Below are 23,200 nucleotides of genomic sequence, written 5' to 3' on the forward strand. Positions count from 1 at the left end.
ATTTATTTGGCCTGTTGTTGTTGTTATTTAGTCACTAAGTCATGTCTGATTCTTTTGAGACCCCATGGACTGCAGCCCACTGGGCCCCTTGCTTGTTCTTTATTAGTCTCACGAGTTTCTGAAATTCAGAAGCCTAAGAAAATAACAATGAATACCGCATAAAATATGAATCTTCACAAAACTCTGTATGGAGCTGATACTACTATTCTCATGTTATGGACGTGAAAACAGAGGTGAGACAAGTAAAGTACACAAGTTGCCGAAGTCATTCAGCTCAGCAGCAGCAGAGGTGGCATCGTCTTTTATTGTCACTGGACTGCGATGAGGAAATAGTAGATACTCACTGAACAATGAGTTAAATGAATGAATGAAATAAATGACTCTCAAAAAATATTTTTTATATTAACAATTACATCCAGGTCCTTAGGAAATAGGATAACCTGCATGCCATGCAGTAAGCTGGCCAAAATATGTCCAAATAATAATAAGAGAAAATAATAGTGCTTATCATCTCCAGGCATTGTCTTAGCTATGAAGCCTTACTGCTAATAGGGCTGTGGCTGTCTGGATCGTGAGGCGTTTAACAGACTGAGGCCAGATTAAGAATGGCCTGCAATGAAGGCTAATGGTGTCTGCCATAAAATAGAGCTATTACAATTGGAAGTCCCATAAGGCCCATAACATCCCTCTTTAATTCATTAGTTATTATGAAAATAAGAAAAGGGATAAAGCCTTCATTATCCAATCATTTCTCTGCCTGTCAATTAAAATTTGAAAAGAATGGGAAGAGGATCAGGTCCGCGAACTGTAATGCTGAAGGATCAAGAAGATGTAGTCTTACATCTAACTTTCAGCAGGAGGCACAAACATAAGCGCTAACCCCCCCACCCAGTGTTTCTGAGGACCACATGTCTGGATACATAAATGGATATTTCTGAGTCTTCAAAATTACTTTTATCAGCGGTATAATTGCCCAACTGAAGGATGTCTGATCACAGATAAGAACAGGCAGCCAATCCTTGCTGGTCAAGAGGACCATACACAGAAGACCCGACCTGTCCTCTGCATAGGCTTGAAGCTCCCCCATCAGCAAGCAGTGCTCAGGCAGGAGTGTGAGTTGGCCCCGAGTACCTTTCTGGGACATCCTTGTCAGTTATCTGCAAGGCTATTTTATTAGTCAACCTTGAATTTACACCAATATGAGACAGAGAAAAAAAGTTTTGCAGCATCTTTTCAATAACATTAGCACAGTACAAGGTAGACCTATTAGTTTTCTATTGCTGCCAAAGCAAATGATCACAAACTGAGTGGTTTAAAACAACACAGAGTTATCATCTTATAGCTCTGTAGACTGGGCTTCCCTGGTGGCTCAGACAGTAAAAAATCTACCTGTAATGCAGGAGACGTGGGTTTGCTCCCTGGGTTGGGAAGATCCCCCAGAGGAGGGCATGGCAACTCACTTCAGTATTCTCACCTGGAGAATCCCCATGAACAGAGGAGCCTGGCGGGCTACAGTCCATGGGGTCACAAAGAGTCAAACATGACTGAGTGACTAAGCACAGCACAACACAGCTCTGTAGACTGAAATTCCCATGTGAGTCTGACTGTGCTAAGATCAAGGTATTGTCAGGGCCAAGTTGTTTTTCTGGAGCTTCTATGACAGAATCCATTTACTTTTCTTTTCCAGCTTTTAGAAAATGCTTACATTTTTTTTTGCTCATGGACTCCCTCTTTCTTCTTCAAAAACAGCAATATACCATCTCTCTGGTGCTTTTCCTGTCATTAGGTATCAGATTTTTTTATGATCAGAGCTGGGACTCATCTGATTAGACAGGGCCACCCTGATAATCCAGGATAGTCCCCCATCTCCAGTTTCTCACCCTTAGCCACATTCTGAAAGACGCTTCTGCCAGGTAAGGGAACACCTTCACAGGGTCTGAGGATTAGGATGTGAGCATCTTTGGGAACCATTATCCCCCCACCACACTAGCTTACAGTCAAAGTGCATCATTCTCAGTGCTGACAAAGACAGGTGGGCAAATACTATCACCCAGGCTTACGTCCTCAGCTTTTCCAAACATTCTATATTTCCATCTCAATCATTATCCCTGCATAAGATAGTGAAAAAGCTGGCTTAAAACAACATTCAAAAAACTAAGATCATGGCATCCAGTCCTATCACTTCATGGCAAATAGATGGGGAAACAGTGAAAGCACTGACAGATTTTATTTTCTTGGGATCCAAAGGCACTGTAGACAGTTGACTTCAACCATGAAATTAAAAGACTCTTGCTTCTTGGAAAGAAAGCTATGGCAAACCTAGACAGTATATTAAAAAGCAGAGACATCACTTTATCAACAAAGATCCATATAGTCAAAGCTATGATTTTTCCAGAGTTCATGTATGGAGTTGGATCATAAAGAAGCCTGAGCACCAAAGGATTGATGTTTTTGAACTGTGGTGCCGGAGAAGACTCTTGAGAGTCCCTTGGACTGCAAGGAGATCAAACCAGTCAATCCTGACTATTCATTGAAAGGACTGATGCTGAAGCTCTAATATTTTGACTACCTGATGCAAAGAGCTGACTCATTGGAAAAGACTCTGATGCTGGGAAAGACTGAAGGCAAAGGAGAAGAGGACAGTAGAGGATGGGATGGTTAGACATACTCACTGTTTCCATTGTTTCCCCATCTATTTGCCATGAGGTGATGGGACCAGATGCCATGATCTTAGTTTTTTGAATGTTGAGTTTTACGGAGCTTTTTCGCTGATGAAAATGTGATGATCAATTTTATCTTTCAGTGGGACACAGAGTAAAGAAACAAACAGGCTTCATCATGTGTGGATTCCCTACGACCCACACTGACAACCTGCCTCACTGTTGCTTCATCAGCACTTTGCTTTCAACTGAGTGACGCATCGTTTAATCGAGCCTTTTCTCATGATTGATTTTTAGGAAGAATGCAATTTTTTTTCCTGGAAAATATAATAATAGCTCTCCCTCTTTTTAAAGCATGTTGGACAGAGGGATGCTGATGGACAATGAACTGCTCTTTCTTATAAATCTCTCTTGGATCTTAGCTCTGTTTTTTTCCTCAAGATCACTAAATAACATATTCTGTTGAAGTCCATTTAGCATTCTGTGGGCAGTTGTATCTATTTCGGGAACCCATGGCACACTCTGAGCATTTGACAGGCTCACACCTGATTAATCCCTCTCCCTTTCCTGTCATCAATATTATTTAGGCGCACTGGTCAAACCATATTGACACTCTGCTGACATCTTCTCTGGTGCCCAATTACCTTTCTGTCAGGATACGATCCAAGAGATGACAGGAGAATTCTATGCTGTGCCAAGCAAGTTGGCACCAAAATGTCCCTGAGACAGAATATAATATATCATTTTTATGCTTCTTTTGAAAACTAAAAGAGACATCTCCCTGTCCTTGATGCCAAGGGGTCTTTTAACTCACAGGCTGTGCTGTACCTTGAGCTGTCCGGCACCTGCTGGATGAGCCTGGCTGATACTTTCTGTTTCACATCCCGAGGTGGATTCTTAATGAAACAGCAGAGGCCCTTCCCTTGGACTCTTAGCCCTGACCCACATATTGGAAAGCAGTTCCTCTTCTGAACGAGTTTAGCTGCTAGGTTTTTTGAGGAAAATCCTGTTCAGATGCATCTTTATGGTACAGAAAATCTGGCCAGTGAACTTCAGTAGAGTAAGTATAAGGAGTAAAATACCCAGGGCTGTAGAACCTTTCTGCAGTCCATTCTGGCAATGCTATGATACTGAAACGCATGCTGTGAGGCTAAAAAGGATTAAAATAAAGTTTCCTTTTTCTTTCTTCATTTAAAATTTTAAGATGGCTTTCATTCAATCAAAAGGGCATCTGCATTTATATATCTAAAGGGGAAATGTATCAGTAGCTACTCATTTTAATATTTTATATGCACATACACATTTGAGTATTAACTACTGTCTTGGCCTGTTTAGCAACCAGAAGAGCATTACTCATAAGTGACATCATGACAGAACGCTGAGTGTGTGATGGGAGTGTGCTTATGGGATGTAGTCAACACAATGACAAATGTTTGGGGAGTATTTGCGGGTGAAATACAGATGTGCACTCTCCCTTAGGAGTGTCCCCTCATTTAAACATCAAATCTATCATACAATGTAGGTATTATCACCATTTCAATTCTTTTCTAAGGAAACAATCACAGAGAGCTTTTGCAACTTGTTCAGAGTCACTAAGCTAGCCACAGAGAGAAGACTCAAAACAAGACTACATTTAGAAAATAATTTGAATTTATTTATGATAAAATTGTACTTTTCTCGTGGCTCAGATGCTAAAGAATCTGCCTGCAATGCAGGAGATTGAAGTTTGATCCCTGAGTGGGGAAGATTCCCTGGAGATGGGAATGGCTACCCAAACAGTATTCTTGCCTGGAGAATTCCATGGACAGAGAAGCCCGGTGGGCTCTAGTCCATGGGATCATAAAGAGTCAGACATGATAATACCTATATTGTATGCTAGATTTGATGTTTAAATGAGAGGATACTCCTAAGTGAGAGTGCATATCTATTATTTCACCGGTAGGTTAGGTTAGGTTTAGTTGCTCAGTCGTGTCTGACTCTTGCAATCCCATGGACTGTAGCCCGTGAGGCTCCTCTGTCCATGGGATTCTCCAGGCAAGACTACTGGAGTGGGCTGACATTTCCTTTTCCATTTCACTGGTAAATACTCCTCAAACATTTATTTTGTCATTGCTTTCACTACTTTCATGATAAAATTACTCTTAAAGTAAAATCAAAATGAGATTTTCTAAAAACCAAATAAAGAACAGCACAGAGGTGAGTAAAAGTAGATAAAATTGAAATCATACACTCAAGTTCATGGCAGCATTACTGAGAATTGCTAAGAAGCAGCAGCAAACCATGTGTCTACTGATGAAAGAGGAAATGTGGTATACACATACAAAGAAATAGTATTCAGACTTAAAGAGAAAGGAGATTCTGATACATGCAACAAAACAGTAGTTATGTATGGATGTGAGAGTTGGACCATAAAGAAAGTTGAGGGCCAAAGAATTGATGCTTTTGAACTGTGGTCTTGGAGAAGACTCTTGAGAGTCCCTTGGACTGCAAGGAGATCCAACCAGTCCATCCTAAAGGAGATCAGTCCTGAATATTCATTGGAAGGACTGGTGCTGAAGCTGAAGCTCCAATACTTGGGCTACCTGATGCAAAGAGCCAATTCACTGGAAAAGACCCTGTTGCTGGGAAAGACTGAAGGCAGGAGGAGAAGGGGACGACAGAGGATGAGATGGTTGGATGGCATCACTGACTCAATGGACATGAGTTTGAGCAAGCTATGGGAGATGGTGAAGGGTAGGGAAGGCTGGCGTGCTACAAGTCCACGAGGTCACAAAGAGCGGGACACCACTGAGTGACTGAACAACACCACCACAAAAGAACCTTGAGGACTTTTTGCTAAGTGAAATAAGACTGTATGGTTCCATTTACATGAGGTGCCAGAATAGTAGAATTCACAGAGACAGAAAGAAGAATGGTGGTTACTAGCAGCTGGGGGCAGGGAGAAATGGGGAGTTATTTTATAATGAAGAGAGAGTTTCGATTTTCCAAGATGGAAAGACCTCTGGAGATGGATTGTGGCACTGGTTGCACGAAGTGAATGTACTTAATACCACTGAACTATACTTAAAAATTTGGTAAGATAGTAAATTTTTTATGTATATATTTTATCACAGTTTTAAAAATTGGAAGAAATGAAATCATATGGTATATAGTTCAAATGTTAAAATTTCTACAGACTTTATATCTTGCTGGTTAACATCTAAGCATGAGTCTGGAGTTTGCCTGCCCTGGGTCTGAATCTCTGCTATCCCTCTTGTTAACTGTGTGACCTTGTGGAAGTCATTTAAGCTCTCTGGGGTTTAATCGCCTCATTTGCAAAATGAGGAAAAACAGCACCTTCCTCATTGGGTCAATGTGATGTTTAAATGGCATGATACATTAAACACTTTGGAACAGCGTCTGGTGCATGATTAGCACTCAATAAATGTTCATTATTGGTATTGTTGAACAACATGAGGGATGAGAATGCACATACAAATATTTCACTTTGAATAAAACTGAACATGTCTCACAGAAAAATGTTACTGAGAAAATTAGATGACATGACCAACGATGAAAAAATGTAGACTGATTTCTTTTCAAAGCATTCCAAATATTTTGCTGTTAGTGACTGGATAATAAGCTGAGCCGATCGTATGTGAAGGTTCTGGCTTTGAAAAAATGAAGAGATTCTGCTGCCTAATAAACATTGTCATGGGTTATTTCTGGCCTAGGAAAAAGCTCTATAGACACGTCAGTTCCTTTCAGGACCCATGGAATAGGGCACGGCCAGTTAGTATGTGACTGGCCTTTCTACCATGGAATTCTCCAGGCAAGAATACTAGAGTGGGTAGCTATTTCCTTCTCCAGGGCAATCATCCTGACCCAGGATGATTGCATCCAGGTCTCCTGCATCACAGGCAGATTCTTTACCGCCTGAGCCACCAGGCAAGCCTATTGAGGTGAGAACTGATTACTAATCGTACCACAAGGACTGTGCTCCCATGTCTGTGCTCATCTTGGCCAGGAAACCCTTATCCAGAAATTCTACAAGTACAGTGTGAGACGGGCATTGGAGCAGCGAACGGGCTGCCTTCCCCGCAGCTCCATTTTGGAATCACTAGTGTCCGATACGATGATTTAGCTCATTGAGCCAGGCTGTCCGAGGCCAGGAATTACCCAGCGGTGGGCACTTAGCTGAGACCAGGCTCACTTAATTAGGATTCTGGCACTGTAGGTGGGAATATTTACTATTGCTGTGAATAGTAAATCATAAATGTTAAATTACATCCAATCTCAGAAATAACTGTGCAAAACTTCTCAAGGCATAGATAATCAGGCAATTATTGAGCTGGTTATAGTTCTTGCAGCCCATTGCCGCTTTGCTGTGAGACGGAAATATGCTCGGAGCTACAATCTAATTTATCTCAGCTCCATTTCTGTGTGTTTTACTCTAGTAAATAAGAATAAATGCTTAATCTAAGCTTCAGAGTCCTTTAAAAAAGACTCTAATAATATGTGGTCTATTGTTTAAGCTTTAAATTTAAAACCTACATATAACTAGTGAAAACATTAAATTCATATATCATTAAAAAAGATAAAAACAACATAAGTAGTCTTCCTAGATCATGATATTGTAGAGAAACACTGGAGTGGAAGTTTGGAAATCTGAGTCTTAGTGTTCTCTCCATTTCTTATTTCCAATGTAATTGGAAGTAAAATTTTCCTGGGCCCCAATTTATGCATCTGTGCTTTAAGAAATTTTTACTGATTCCATCAGTCCTACTCCTGGACATATACCCATATCAAACTCAAATTAAAAAAAGATACAGGCAGCCCGATGTCCATAGCAGCACTGTTTACAATAGCCAAGACGTGGCAGCAATCTAAATGCCCATAGATAGATGAATGGATAAAGAAGATATAGTACAAACATGCAATGGAATATTACTTAGCCATAAAAAAGAATGAAATAATGCCATTTGCAGCAGTATGGATAGGCCTGGAGATGATCATACTAAGTGAAGTAAGTCAGAAAGAGAAAGACAAATACCATATAACATTTATATGTGGAACCTAAATGTGAGACAAATCAACCTATCTATGAAACCAAAACAGACTACAGACCTGGAGAACAGACTTATGGCTGCTAAGGGAAGGAGAGATAAAGGTGTGTGTGTGTGTGTGTGTATATATATACACACACATGTATATGTAGATATGTATAACTGAGTCACTCTGTGTAACTGAATCACTTTGCTGTCCAGAAGAAATGAACATGACATTATAAATCAACTATATTTCGATACAATTTTAAAAAAGAAAGATTTTAATGATTTCAGCTAGAGTTCCACTCATCATTTAGGTAATAAAAATAGCACACCATACTGCAGTTTTAAATGTTCATTCACGACAGCACTTTGCCAGGACTTGACATGAATTGGGAAGTACTATCTACATTTTGTGGATATGAACACCTAGAGAAGTGAAACGCCCTGACTTAGATCTCACGCGGAGGAAAGGGCAAAGGAAAACTTTGTACCCACTTTGGTCTCAGTCGAGTTTAATCAAACGACTTGTCTGACTGAGGTAATATTACTGGTAGAAGCAACTTTCTTAGCTGGATATGGACCCTGAAAACATGAGATTCAGTAGAACCTCTGCTTTTATTATTTTTTGTTGTTGTTCAGTGGCCAAGTCATGTCTGACTCTTCGTGACCCTATGGACTGCAGCATGCCAGGCTTCCCTGTCCTTCACTATCTCCCAGAGCTTGCTCAAACTCATTCTATTGAGTCGGTGATGCCATCCAACCATCTCATCCTCTGTCGTCCCCTTCTCCTGCCTTCAATCTTCCCAAGCATCAGGTCTTTTCCAATGAGTTGGCTCTTCTCATCAGGTGGCCAAAGTATTGGAGCTTCAATTTTTACATCACTACAGATGTTTCACATGTGTGAATTTCACATGGGTGTGTGCACCAGACTGCTTTTCCTGAGTTTTCGGCTGTCCTCTGTGGTAGGATGAAAAGAGCTGGACACCAGTGACCATGGAGCTCACACTCTGTATACCTGGACAGAGAGCCAGCTGGAAATGCTCCCTGGTTCTCCCCATCATGGCGGGGGGAGGCTGCAGGAGTCTACTTCCTACCTGGGTTCTGGCTTCCTCCCTCTCCAAGCATGACCCCCAGACAATGCAGTAAACCCCTGGCTGTGTGCTCAGCCTTCCTGGTACCCTAAGAATCTGATGGCTCCACTGACAAGTTGTTCTCATTCTTGTCCTGTGAGGTGGGAGAAGCCAGGAGTTCTGTGAAACCCTGTGCTCAGCACAAGAGCCTTGTCCAGCATCTCTCTGAGAGCTGATGGGGTTGACGGACCTAGGCTTTCTCTTGTCTTCATGCTCTCTGGTTTATAAGTTCCTCTGGCAAAGCCTGTTCTGTGTCACTGCCTCATGGTATTGTGGAATTTGTCTCGCGCCCTGTGGCATGGCAGGTCGAGAAAGCACAGGGACCCCTTTCCCTGGTGCCGTTTCATTTCCTAAGATTCATTTGGAACTGGTAAGAATTGCAATGAGAATTACATAATTAAGAACTGCAATCAGCTATGTATCCACACTGTACAATTCACAGAATATTAGAATATTTTCCTATTCCACATTCTATTTAACTCTCACAATAGTCTACCAGTCAAGATTCAGTTTTATTATACAGACCACAAACCTAAATGTAAGACTGGTTAAAAGCCTCTCCTCAAAGTGGCAGATATGATTCTGCTTCCAGGAACTTTGGTACACATCTCTAGAAACAAATCTATTCATTCTGATCTACTGAAAGCATCCACAGCATTTCCAGGTGCTGGTGAATTCAAAGCCCAAGAAGACATCACCAAAAGCTTGCTTTATTGTGCCGAATAGGAAAGATCATTTCAGTAGCTATTTATTGTAAACATATTGCTTTTACTTTTTAGTTTGCTCAAGATACAGTGCGCCTACTATGAGACATTAGAGCATCTTAATAGGAGCAAAAGGGTGAGGATATCGTAGGTGCTACTCAGCCCAAAGGAAACAATACATCAGCTGTATCCAAGTCCCTGAGTAACTGAAAAATTACAATCTAATCAAGAGCTTGCAGAGGCACGTTTCTGAGTGAGGCTGAACAGGTCTGTCTACAGTGTCTTCTCATGGATGATTTGAACTCAGGTATGAGGCTATGGTTTTTCCTGTGGCCATGTATGGATGTGAGAGTTGGACTTCGAAGAAGGCTGAGTGCCGAAGAATTGATGCTTTTGAACTGTGGTGTTGGAGAAGACTCTTGAGAGTCCCTTGGACTGCAAGGAGATCCAACCAGTCCATTCTGAAGGAGATCAGCCCTGGAATTTCTTTGGAGGGAATGATGCTGAAGCTGAAACTCCAGTACTTTGGCCACCTCGTGCGAAGAGCTGACTCATCGGTAAAGACTCTGATGCTGGGAGGGATTGAGGGCAGGAGGAGAAGGGGACGCCAGAGGATGAGATGGCTGGATGGCATCACTGACTTGATGGACTTGAGTCTGGGTGAACTCCGGGAGTTTGTGATGGACAGGGAGGCCTGACGTGCTGTGATTTATGGGGTCGCAAAGAGTCAGACACGACTGAGCGACTGAACTGAACTAATGTTCTTGGAAGTGCATTGCTCTGAAGCCTGAATATCTTAGCAGTGATCCCAGGAATGGTGCCTCTCTGGGTTTAGACACAGTGTTATGTTGGAGCTTCAAACTTAATATTTTCAAAGCTGAACCTATCATCTACCCGCTGAACTGTTGTCCCCTTACCTGGTAAGGAATTTAACCATTTCCAGGTGCCCAGTGGGGAGCCTACCAGACCCTCTCTTTCTTCTTGCATAGTCATAACTATTAAGTCCTGGAGGTGCCACTTCCCGAATATCTCACATATGTTCCACCATTTCCACTGTCTGGCCCTCAATGCCTCTGAGGAACGCACGTGACTTCCTTTTGCTGGCTCTTTCCCCCCGCCCCACCCTTTCCATCAAGGTTACCTCCACAGGGCTCACTGCCAGTAAATCCATCTCCTACCACCCACTGAAAAGAATGGCAGCTCTGGTGTTTGCTGCCCAGCTGCTCAGCCTCACTGAACCTTCTTTCTTCTCCACATTACACCCCAGATCTTCGGCCCTGATGGCTCCCCAAACCGGCTGTCCTCACTCCTGCCTCTCCTCCAAGTCAATCTTGCAAGGGAGAGCATGCCCTGCAAACTCTTACTTTCTTCCAAGCATCCCTGACTCATAAGGACTGTCCTAGCTCCTCTCCACTCTCCCTCAGTTGGACTTCAGTTTCCTTGCACTGGTTTTTTGGACCCTGCAATGTCTTCGTCAGAGCGCTGGTTGTATTATGTTGTTTGTCTGTGTGTGTGTGTGTGTGTGTGTTTTCCCAACTAGTTTCTGAGTCCTTGAGGACAAAGAGCATGCTCTATTTGTCATTGTATCCCGAGCCCTTGGGATGACGTCTGACAAAAACAAATTTCACTTGGATTCACGCACTAGATCTCCCTTTTCCTTGTGAATATCTGAACTCCCCTCCATGGCAGGACAAAAGCATTGACCAGTGTAGGTTGCTTGAACAATGAACCATCTGGGATCAGAGCTCTCCCTTTTGGTCTGGGAGGCTGCACCAAAGTCTGCTTCCCGAAGTCTCCGTGAGTCAAAGCTGAGCAGACAAATGAATCTGAGCGAGCCCTCAGAACCTACTTACAGACACACGACTAGTAAGAAGTGGCAAGAACATAGGCCAGAGCAGGGGTTCTTGTTACTGCCAGTCTCTGTTGTATCCCAGAACCTAGAAGACCCCCCAGCACACAAGAGCTCCACTGATATCACCATGAGTGAAGGACTGACTGCATCGAGGACAGGCTGCCTGACCGAAAGTTACCTTCGAAGGCCGGGTCTTTCTGATTTCATTCTCCTGACTTCTAGTCTTTCTATAGTGTGTCAGTGTGTGTATATGTGTGCATGCGCTTGTAGACACATCTCTCAAACAAAATTAAAGAGTGAATATATGGTGGCTCAGAGGTTAAAGCGTCTGCCTCCAATGCGGGAGACCTGGGTTCGATCCCTGGGTCGGAAAGACCCCCTGGAGAAGGAAATGGTAACCCACTCCAGTATTCTTGCCTGGAGAATGCCATGGACGGAGAAGCCTGGTGGGCTACAGTCCACGGGGTCGCAAAGAGTCGGACACGACTGAGTGACTTCACGTTCCTTCCATAAACCACAGTTAAAGAGTAATGATAACTATTTATACACCTGCACAGAAATTCTAAGCCACTGAATATAGCCTCTGTAATATCATTTACTAAAAAAAAAAAAAAAAAAAAAAAGGCTTTTGGAAAATAGGTAGGCATCCAATCTGACAAGCATACAACTTTACATGCAGAACTAATTTTCAGTTAACTGGTAGGATGAACTTATCTTGTAAACTGTCCTCTATGTAGTTAGCATCGACTAAAACCGGGGCGACTGTAGGCAACTGTGATCAGGCACATGAAGAAATTCGGGGCTGTGCTCTCTGCTGCCACCCAGAGGCGGGGATGGAGCACAGCCGCCTCTTCCATGTCAGAAACAAGCAGCTGTTGCAAGATATGCGCTTTATGGGAAGAACCGGACTCAGGCTTACATTTTCCACTCAAAACTTCTGGGGCCTTTCCCCCCACAGAATGACAGCTGATTTATCTTTGTCTATTACGGACACAGACACAGCCATTCGCCGTGAAGCAGGACAAAAGCCAGTAGAGGGATGAAAGAAACCCCAAATAGATCTTCTTTGAACTGATTTGTATCAGAGTTATAAACAGTTCAAGGCATGAAACAAAAGCAGACGGGTAGGCACTGTTGCTGAAGACGAGAGGAAAGCACAATCGTCCCTTTCTTTTCCCACCTCTGTCTTTTTTTTTTTTCTCATCCAGCTCCTCAAAGCAGACACCGTAGGAGGTGGGAGCACTCACCGTAGAGGCTGTTGTGCTCTCACACGCCTGCACACGGCTTCCTGCCCGCGGCCACCCCTTGTATTGTCACAAAGCACATTTTATAATGCAAATCACTGTCTACTACATGCCTCATTATTTTCCTCTCTGAATAAAATATGAATACATCAATTATGTGTTCTTCTATTTCTAAATGCATACCCTTGTAGCACTGACCTCTTTCGGCTTTTATAGTTTTCAGAACGTTCCTGACATTTGTCAGCTGGGTTAGTCCCGAACCTTTCTAACCCAGTCTCTTATTATTTCAGCACTTTTCACACTTTCTCTCCCATCTAATTAGTCTGGCCTCCAGGCAGGCTGGGAGGGAGCTCGCACGCCGGGCCCCCGCACTCACCACTGCTTGTAATCCGCGTCACAGTTGCAGTAGTATTTGGGGTCTGTGCAGTTGCGCTCGATGCCGCAGGCACATTTCTGGATTCCAGGCCCAGAGCCTCCCCAGTAGTAGTGCTTCTCGTTGGCTTTGCCAACCCACCAGGTGTAAGGGCTTCCATCTGCAAGAAAGGGGAAAAGCACACTGAGATGGGACCTGCACCCAGCCACTACCACGCCACAGTCACATCCCCCCAAGCCAGGAGCCGCGGCTCTCTGATACCCTGAACACCACTCAGCCCTCTTAGAAGTCAGGGCCTTTCAATAATAGGGAAATGCAATAAAAAACTTCAGAGGGAATGGTAAGCTCAAGCTTTCCCACCAGGGTAAGTACCTCTCCCTCTGAAAGATTTTACATTCAAGCTCCAGGAGTTAAGAAGCCTGTTCTGTAAAGTGGCTGCCCAGATGGGGCATACCCACAAAGTAGGAGGGTGTGTGTGCCATGCATCGGTTCTCAAATGTACAACTAGGTTCATGGCTACTTGTGCTTTTCCATGAAAGCAGTCATGGAGATGACAGACGATCAGAGCTAAATGTGGACTTTCATCATGCCTTAGTATGATCTTATTTTACAAGTAAGCAACATAGGTGCAGGAAGGTTAAGTGATTCTTTCAATTACACAGCAGAGCAGCTCCCAGACTGGAAGTTTGACACTTTTTCTCATAAGACATTGAACAATGCTCATTATACCATCCTATTTTGCTTTATTATTTGGCCTAATACTCACCCATTCATTTACTCGTCAGACATCCTATTGCGTTTCCTTTATGTGTCAAACGTTATAAGAAACTCAGCAGGAACATGGAGGAAAAGATACAGATTGAGTGTGAAATTTAATTATGGAGAGTAGGTGAGGAAAGGAAGTTTCCTAGAAGAGGGAACTAGAGCTATGTCTTGGTAGTTAGGTTACCCAGGTGAATAAGGATGTAAATGAGACAAGGAGCGCTAGGCAAAGGAGAAAGAGTGTAAAGTTCTATACAGAGCACGCATGTTCATTGATGGTAGAACAGGGATGAGAGAGAAATCTGAGAGGGAAGCAGGGTAGGTCGCATCAGACAGTGGGTGAGGGCCGTAGCACAACAAACTTTGTCCAAATAAAGCTATTTTGCGTTGGTTTATTCTTGCTTTTCAGTGTTGATTTCCTCCATTTTAAGAAAGCTGAACTTCATTCTGAAACTAATGGGAAACCATTGAAGTATTTTAAGCAGGGCATTTTCATGGTCACGTTTGTGTTTGTAAAGATCTGCAGTGAGATGAAAGGCAGATTTCGGGGGATGGAGTCATGGAGGCCAGATGTGATGCTTCTGTGTTAATACCAAAGAGAAATAATAAGATCGCAGTGAAAATGGAGAGGCAGAGAACATGCAAAGTGATGAAGGAGGTACAACTGGCTTGGGACTATTGGGATTTGGGTGGGGAGACGGTGTGTGGATTAATCCCAGATTTCTGGCTCAGGTGACTAAGAGGATGGTGATGTGCTTCACCATCCAGTAGATCACAGGGAAGAAGATGAGAAATCTAGAGAATGAAGAAGAAAGGATGATGACCCTCGTACACGAAGTGGGCAACTGGCTCTCAGAGACGGGGTCTCAGGAGCATTCTCTGGGCTGAAAATCCCCTTTTAGGAGCCATCAGCCTAAATCACTGGCAGCAGGAGAGAAGTCACTGGAATCTTTTGGATTCCAGCAGCATTTAGAGAGCAGAAAAAAGGAGGAGCAAGAAAGAAGATAGTCTGAGAGGGTGGAGGAGAAACAAGTAAAGAATTTCCATAAGAGCGGTGTGGTCGGCATCGTCAGATTTGATAGCAGGGTTCATTAAGATGAAGGTTTTAACTTTCCCTTTTCATTTGACAGCTATATGGTGTTTGTTGAGAGGAGTTTCAGGGGAATAATGGGAAGAAGTGGCTAGGCAGCAGCAGGCAGAGGAGGGAAGGACAGAGAAAGCTGCCCTTGCAGGAGGCTGGGAACTGAACAGAATCTGGTGGAAGCCGTGTGGCCAGTGAACCTGCACTCCACAGTTAAAATCCCCACCTGTGCGGCTACAATCCCATTCTAATCACTCACCACCCTCTCAGCGTGTCGGGTGCACATTTGTCTCAAGCACACATCTGTGCATGTGCTTGTGCTTAGAAATAAAACATTTTTCACTCTGTAAGCTGTCATCTAAACCAGAGGTGCCCCAAATTTCTGGTGCCAGGGACTGGTTTCATGGAAAACGACCTTCCATGGATTGGGGTTGGAGGCGGATGCTTTGGGGATGATAAAAGTGCATTACATTTATTGCACACTTTATTTCTGATATGACTACATGTGTGTTAGTTGCTGAGTCGAGTCTGACTCTTTGCGACTCCATGGACTGTAGCCTGCCAGGCTCCTCTGTCCATGGATTGCCAGGCAAGGATACTAGAGTGGGTTGCCATTTCCCTCTCCAGGGGATCGTCCAGATCCAGGGATCAAACCCAGGTCTCTTGCATTGTAGGTGGATGCTTTACTGTCTGAGCTACTAGTGAAGCCCATAGTACATAATGACAGAAATCAGACATGGGATCGCACAGGCTGGGACCCCTGAACAGTCAACAGCACCTAAGCAAGTAACACAATAAAGGAAGAAAGAGCCATACTGGAACTGTGTAAAAGCTGCTGCTCCGTCTTCTCAGAGATGCCAGTAGGTCTTCATGTTTGCTTATTTTTTTAGAGGTAGGTGATTTAAAGTTATAAAACTGTACTGAGAGTTCAGGCTTGTTGTAATGAATGGAGTAAAAACTCTGAACTTGGAAAGGAACTATTCAGGTATTCTCTAACTCCATACAAATTTCCAGATTTTCCAGTTGCATTGACTTAATTTGGAAAAGTTAACTATTTATCCCTTCACCAGATCATTTTTGGCCCCTGATTTTTAAGAACTACATTAGACTTGAACTGGCCAATAGTGGAGAGGGTGATTTCAGCACCATGCTCTGAAGGGAGAAGAAGCTAGCTCTTCCATTCTGAAACCCTGCCTCCCAACCTGCTGGGGCCTGTCCCAGTGTACAGGGGGCTGAGTTTTCTTTTTACAGCCAAGCTTTCTTGTTCCAGAAAAACATCTATTTCTGCTTTATTGACTGTGCCAAAGCCTTTGACTGTGTGGATCACAATAAAATGTGGATAATTCTGAAAGAGATGGGAATACCAGACCACCTGACCTGCCTCTTGAGAAACCTGTATGCAGGTCAGGAAGGGACAGTTAGAACTGGACATGGAACAACAGACTGGTTCCAAATAGGAAAAGGAGTATGTCAAGACTGTATATGGTCACCCTGCTTATTTAATTTATATGCAGAGTACATCATGAGAAACCCTGGGCTGGAAGAAGCACAAGCTGGAATCAAGACTGCTGGGAGAAATAACAATAACCTCAGATATGCAGATGACACCAACCTTATGGCAGAAAGTGAAGAACTAAACAGCCTCTTGATGAAAGTGAAAGAGGAGAGTGAAAATGTTGGCTTAAAGCTCAACATTCAGAAAACTAAGATCACGGCATCTGGTCCCATCACTTCATGGGAAATAGATGGGGAACAGTGGAAACAGCAGCTGACTTTATTTTTCTGGGTTCCAAAATCACTGTAGATGGTGATTGCAGCCATGCAATTAAAAGACGCTTACTCCCTGGAAGGAAAGTTATGACCAACCTAGATAGCATATTAAAAAGCAGAGACATTACTTTGCCAACAAAGGTCCATCTAGTCAAGGCTATGGTTTTTCCAGTGGTCATGTATGGATGTTAGAGTTGGACTATAAAGAAAGCTGAGTGCCGAAGAATTGATGCTTTTGAACTGTGGTGTTGGAGAAGACTCTTGAGAGTCCCTTGGACTGCAAGGAGACTTGCAACCAACCAGTTCATCCTAAAGGAGATCAGTCATGGGTGTTCATTGGAAGGACTGATGTTGAAGCTGAAACTCCAATACTTTGGCCACCTGATGTGAAGAGCTGATTCATTTGAAAAGACCCTGATGCTGGGAAAGATTGAAGGTAGGAGGAGAAGGGGATGACAGAGGATGAGATGGTTGGATGGCATCACCAACTTAATGGACATGGGTTTGGGTGATCTCTGGGAGTTGGTGATGGACAGGGAGGCCTGGCGTGCTGCGGTTCATGGGGGTCTCAGAGTCAGACATGACTGAGCGACTGAACTGAACTGAACTTATTGTCTTGCTTCTCCCTTCTCTTTCCATCAGAGCAAAGGAACATATCCAATTTCTGATGCTTTTTAATATTGGAACCTTGGCCGATAATAAACTACTCTTGTTTTCTTTTGATGCAGTCAAGAGTTAAAAAAATAATGCTTAAAAATTGCATTTATGGAAACAATAAAACCTGAGCCGGGTCACTGGGTTAGTAAGCTGCATTAGGTCTCTGCTGATTCCATCCCTGGCCGTGTTATAGGAAGAGGACAAAGGTGGATGGTGCCATGCTGACACTGCGAAGGGCCCTGGGGCCTTGCAGGCCATAACCTGTCACTGAAAGTGCAGAACATGACCTAGACTGATTATCCCCTCTCGTCATCACACTGCACCTTTTCAAGCTTACCTAATGCTAAATTCTTTCTCTTAGAAGAAATTTCATTTACTCTCATTGCTTTGGGAAATTAGGGGATACTAACCCACATGGTGAGGGCGAAGAAACCATCAGAACACCTGAAAAACTGAAGTCAATGGGTTACCTGGCAGGAAACACCCTTGTCCTGCCTGTACATGAAATAGGCAAGGCAAGAGTATGTATCTCAGAATGTCAGTTCAATTTCCGATTGTTCCTTCCAGGCACCAGTAGAAGCAACCTACCATGGTCATATTCTTGTCACAGAGAGTGATGATAAATCGCACAAACCAGAGAAGCTGTGTGGCTCGGGATTCTTTACGAAATCAGGACAACGTCAGTCGAGGGAGCAACCATTATCATCAGCTGCTCCTTTAGCATGGAACTCTGAGAAATGCTCTCTAGGGGAAGCAGAGAAAGATCTAGCTGGTTCCCACCAAACCGACAGGGAGTATCAGGAAGCCCAGGAGAGGGGGTCACATTGTCAAGGTGTCTGGGCCTCCGGTGTTCTAGCAGGAACTCCATGCTCTGCATGGGACCCCGGCTCTGAACCAGCTTCACATGGCAGGCTCAGGTCCTGCAGGGAGGGACTCTTGCTAGACATCAAGATGCAATCCAAGAAGATGATCAGCAGTGATCATGTTTCTTGTGTTCTGTGCGAGGAGACACATTAGTGACCAGGAGAGAGGAGTTCAATTTCCCATCTCTTTCCCCCGATCCCCTACCTTTTACTCAAGGCACTTTTGTCGTATATTAAAATGTTCCCAGTTAGGGTGGTGCAAAATCAATGTTATTTTGTTCTCCTTCCTAGGAAAATAAGTTAAGTGCAGTACAAAATGTTTTACTTAGCTGTTTTCACATCTCCCAGGAACAGATGAATGCCAATAAGAACAACACATTCCAGAGAAAAATCAAGTTGTACCCTTTGTTATTAGCACTGGCTAATTTGGTTAAATCAAATCATTGTAATTTATTAACTTGGCATATATTTTATATTCAGTGAGAAGAGAATGGTTCAACTTGTGTTGAGCAAAGAACTGCCTTATTTCAGTGCTAGGCTAACAAAGTGCTACTTTTTGCTTTACAGATCATTATTTACCTATTAATTGGCTTTGGGGAAAAGAAGTTAAAGGTGATAAAAATGGAAAGACTTTTTAAAAGAAAAGAATAAGAAGTGGTGAGAAAAGAAACAATTTAATTACCCAGTGCTAAGAGTTCAAGAATTTCTCTGACCTCGGTATATGAAGATTTTTGCTAACTACATTGAGTAGGAGTAATCCTTGCAACAAGATTATGTACTGATAAACCATATTTGAGGTTAACTAGAAGCTAAATTATGAAAGTGAGCGATATTGTATTAAGATAGCCAGATATGGATTGAATTAAATGTGATCATGGCACTTTGTACTCACTGAAGACCAATTTTATTATGTTGAGGATTCATTATGGGTTGGATGACTGAAGAAGAGAGAAAGAGAAGAGGCAACTTGTTTTCCTCAAATTTAAAGCCAATAGATCTCTGTTATTTTCTCCAGTAACAAGTTGTTTCAGAAACACAAGGGCAAATGCATGGGGACTGCTTGATACAAATGTGGCGCATACCTGTGACTTTCAGTGCATTCTTCAGAACCTCGGAGTTATGCAGAATAACCTAATAATCTACTTACAGAAACAGTATCCTGGCAGAGCTACGGTAAGACCCAGTACTGTCGCTGGACATTTAATTAGTTCCATTCCATCCATTCCTACAGGATGTTAAAAACAATACCAGAAAGGTTTATTGTCTCCAAAATGAAAACTTAAAAGCCTATTTGGAGCTTGATGAAACCTAGCCTTATTATATCTCCTACTATCTGCTTATCTACAAATTACATTAAAGAATCGCAGGGGGCTTTTAGCAGAGGAAAGAGAGCTCTGCTTAGCGTCCCCTGCTCCTTTACTGTGTGCCCTGGGCTCAAGCTATCTGGATTATTTTGGCTATTTGAAGACCCCTATGGTGTAAGATCTCATTCTAAAGAAAGACTCATACTCTGGAAAATCTCCCAATACACTTCCATTCTTACTGCAGCACAACCCAATCATTTTTTCCTATACTTGATAAACAAATTTCAACTGAACACTCGAATCAGACTACAATAATCCATGGTGACAATATGCTTATTAAGTAACCATAGTAATCCAAGACTATGTCCCAACCACTGGTGCTGAAGAAGCTGAAGTTGAATGGTTCTATGATGACCTACAAGACCTTCTACAATTAATACCAAAAGAAAAAAAAAAGTCCCTTTCATCATAGGGTATTGGAATGCAAAAGTAGGAAGTCAAGAGATACCTGGAATGACAGGCAGGTTTGGCCTTGGAGTACAGAATGAAGCAGGGCAAAGGCTAACAGAGTTTTGCCAAGAGAATGCACTGACCATAGCAAACACCCTCTTCTAACAACAAGAGAAGACTCCGCATGGACATTACCAGATGGTCAATATGGAAATCAGATTAATTATATTCTTTGCAGCCGAAGATAGAGAAGCTCAATACAGTCAACAAAAAACGAGACTGGGAGCTGACTCTGGCTCAGATCATGAACTCCTTATTGCCAAATTCAGACTTAAATTAAAGAACATAGGGAAAACCACTAGGTCATTTAGGTATGATCTAAATCAAATCCCTTATACAGTGGAAGTGATAAATAGAGTCAAGGGATTAGATCTGATAGAGTGCCTGAAGAACTATGGATGGAGATTCATAACATTGTATAGGAGGCAGGGATCAAGACCATCCCCAAGAAAAAGAAATACAAAAAGGCAAAATGGTTGTCTGAGAAAGCCTTACAAATAGCTGAGAGAAGAGGAGAAGCAAAAGGCAAAGGAGAAACGAAAAGAGGTAGCCATCTGAATGCAGAGTTCCAAAGAATAGCAAGGAGAGATAAGAAAGCCTTCTCAAGTAAAGACAACCTTAATTGGTATAATTCTAGACTGTAGGTGCAAAACATTTTGTACTTGGGAGAACCTTCCTCCCAGTGCAAATGACCTAGAGAAGAAGGAAGATAAAAGAGCCCTTACCCTAACCTCCAGATTAGGCTGGGAGCAGAGAGGAAATTTAGAGGTGCTATAGCTGCTACTACAGAGCTCTCCAAATAATCTGATAGTTATTAACTTGAAAAATCGAGCAGGCCAGAATCCCTTTTTCCTTTAGTAAGAGGTATGCACAGTCCAAGGGTTGCAGAGCCGTAAAGATGATGCTGACAGCTGTCCTTGACCCCAGCACTGGAAGGAGGAACAGGCCACCAGTTCTGAGTTCTGGGGCTTAAATGGAGGAAGCCTCTCTTCTTCACCATGTGAAACTGGTCCTTAATGCAATCACTTCCAGGCACTGGATCAAGGCAGCCTGTCTCAGGATCCTCAGAGAAAGAGGGGCCTTGGAGGGGATGTCATGGAGTGACTGCTTCTGAGATTTTTCCCTCTAGTGAGAAATTGGTATAGGGAAGGGTTTTCAACTGAGCTAAAATAAGATTCATCTCAGGCTCTTGTGAACCATATAGATTTCCTGGCCTACAGAATGAGAATCTCAGAGGAAAATCTTGAGACCCTGTCACTAATGCCCTGGTGATCCTTATCTTTATCCACACACTGACCTGAGGAAATGACAGAGTGGCTTCAGATCACAGAATAATTGTCCCCTTGGTGCACCAGTCCAGGACCTGTATTCTAGGTTCAATCTGACGAAGTCATAATAGTACTGATCACAGCAACACCTCCATTTAAAATTTACAGTTATTTTTTCTCTGAATAATTCAGTCACTATAATCCCCCTTTTACTTTTTTTTTTTGCAATTTCATGACCACAATCCTGAGTCTGAATGCCTTTATTTTACTATTTAGAGTAAGAGCTTTAAAAATAAAATAAAAAATCATGCATCTTGGCTTTTTCATAGGCACAAGAGCCTATCAATTAGCCACCTATAACTTTCCTGAAATCACTTTGCTAAACCAGATAACAATATTATTTTTTGATTTCCAACCATCTAGTTCTAAGTTATGAGAAGGCAATGGCATCCCACTCCAGTACTCTTGCCTGGAAAATCCCATGGATGGAGGAGTCTGGTAGGCTGCAGTCTATGGGGTCGTTCACTTTTCACTTTCATGCATTGGAGAAGGAAATGGCAACCCACTCCAGTGTTCTTGCCTGGAGAATCCCAGGGACGGTGGAGCCTAGGAGGCTGCCGTCTATGGGGTCACACAGAGTCGGACACGACTGAAGTGACTTAGCATAGCATAGTTCTAAGTTGTTCTGTGTTAAGAAAAAGACAAAACAAAGAATGAATCCAGAAATGTCCTGTGGAGTTCATACTGCAGACAGTGATGTGAAGTCGGGAAACTTATAATTTTGAAGTTATCATATAAACATTCAATTTGGCATTAAAGGTAAACATTTTATCTCTCTGTGATTGAATGTCACTAAACTCATTTGATTAGGGCTGAATAGAAATTAATGAAGCTGATTAGCTTCACGTTGCATCTTTCAGAATTACATCAGATTTTACTGTATTTTATTAATTTGAATAGGGACCAAATTTAGAAATGGAGAATTGAAGTTCAGATCAAGATGGACCTGAACTGAAATGCTAATCAATTAAAAATTAATTTCACTGCATAATATTTAAATTTATTTTATTGAATTGAGCTTAATAGATTTCAATCAAGGACTGATTCCACTGAGCAGAATTTGATTGAGTTGAATCAAATCACTTTGAATCCTATTCAAATGAATTAGATTTTGTTAATTTGAATGGAATTGAAGTGGCAGATTAGATGGGAGTTTGTAATTCTGAGCAGTATTAAAGGGAACAGAATAGACCAACTCACTGTAAGTTAACTTGGCCTCGGTTTCTGTAATGGTCTCAGGCCTTCATGTCCCCTCAGCAACTCTGGTTAATCCCTTTGAACCATCGCCCCAGTAACAAATGTGATTAATAATACCAACGTGATCGAATGGAACCACATGCTGTTTGCAGGACACAGGAAAGCACTATTTGAGTTTTTTTTACTGGAAAAACCATGACCAATTATTTCAATATTTCTTTTCCTCTTTATAGAACAAATGAAGAAGGAATTAACTGAATTCCAGGAACAATAATTTGTATGAGTACAGGCTGCTCCTTTTATTTTAATTCTCCATTAAATATTGTAGTTATTTGATAAAACATGCCTTCCCTTGGCCTATTATTTATATGGACTGTTTCAATAGGCTGTGCCTTGATTTTATTAATTTTCATTTTATTTTTAAATATAAAACAAGAATCTCATTGGAAAATATGCTGATGCCAGGAAAGATTGAAGGCAGAAGGAGAAGGGGTGGCAGAGGATGAGATGGTTGGATGGCATCACTGACTCATTGAATATGAACCTGAGCAAATTCCAGGAGATAGTGGAGAACAGAGGAGCCTGGCAGGCTACAGTCCATGTGGTTGCAAAGAATCTGACATGAAAAACAGCAACAATAATTATGACAGCTTTGTGCCTTGATTTCTGATAGGGCACACAGAATAAGACAAAAAAAAATGCACATTAAACATCATAGGAGTGGTTCAGACAATG

At 42.4% G+C, this 23,200-nt stretch overlaps 1 protein-coding gene across 7 annotated transcripts in view; it reads right to left on the reverse strand.

Moving 5' to 3' along the window:
* The window catches only part of CNTNAP2 (contactin associated protein 2), a 2,322,173-nt gene that overhangs the window by 478,928 nt on the left and 1,820,045 nt on the right, over positions 1–23,200 (reverse strand). For all 7 annotated transcript variants that reach the window (XM_086398240.1, XM_086398242.1, XM_086398243.1 and 4 more), the window contains one exon: positions 12,997–13,153. In XM_086398240.1, coding sequence (XP_086254366.1) covers positions 12,997–13,153 — 157 coding nt within the window. The remainder of the gene's footprint in view (positions 1–12,996; positions 13,154–23,200) is intronic.

This window comes from Bos grunniens, chromosome 4, assembly GCF_055505025.1.
Source record: "Bos grunniens cultivar Pamir isolate PY7600 chromosome 4, Bosgru_T2T1.0, whole genome shotgun sequence".
NCBI lineage: Eukaryota > Metazoa > Chordata > Mammalia > Artiodactyla > Bovidae > Bos > Bos grunniens.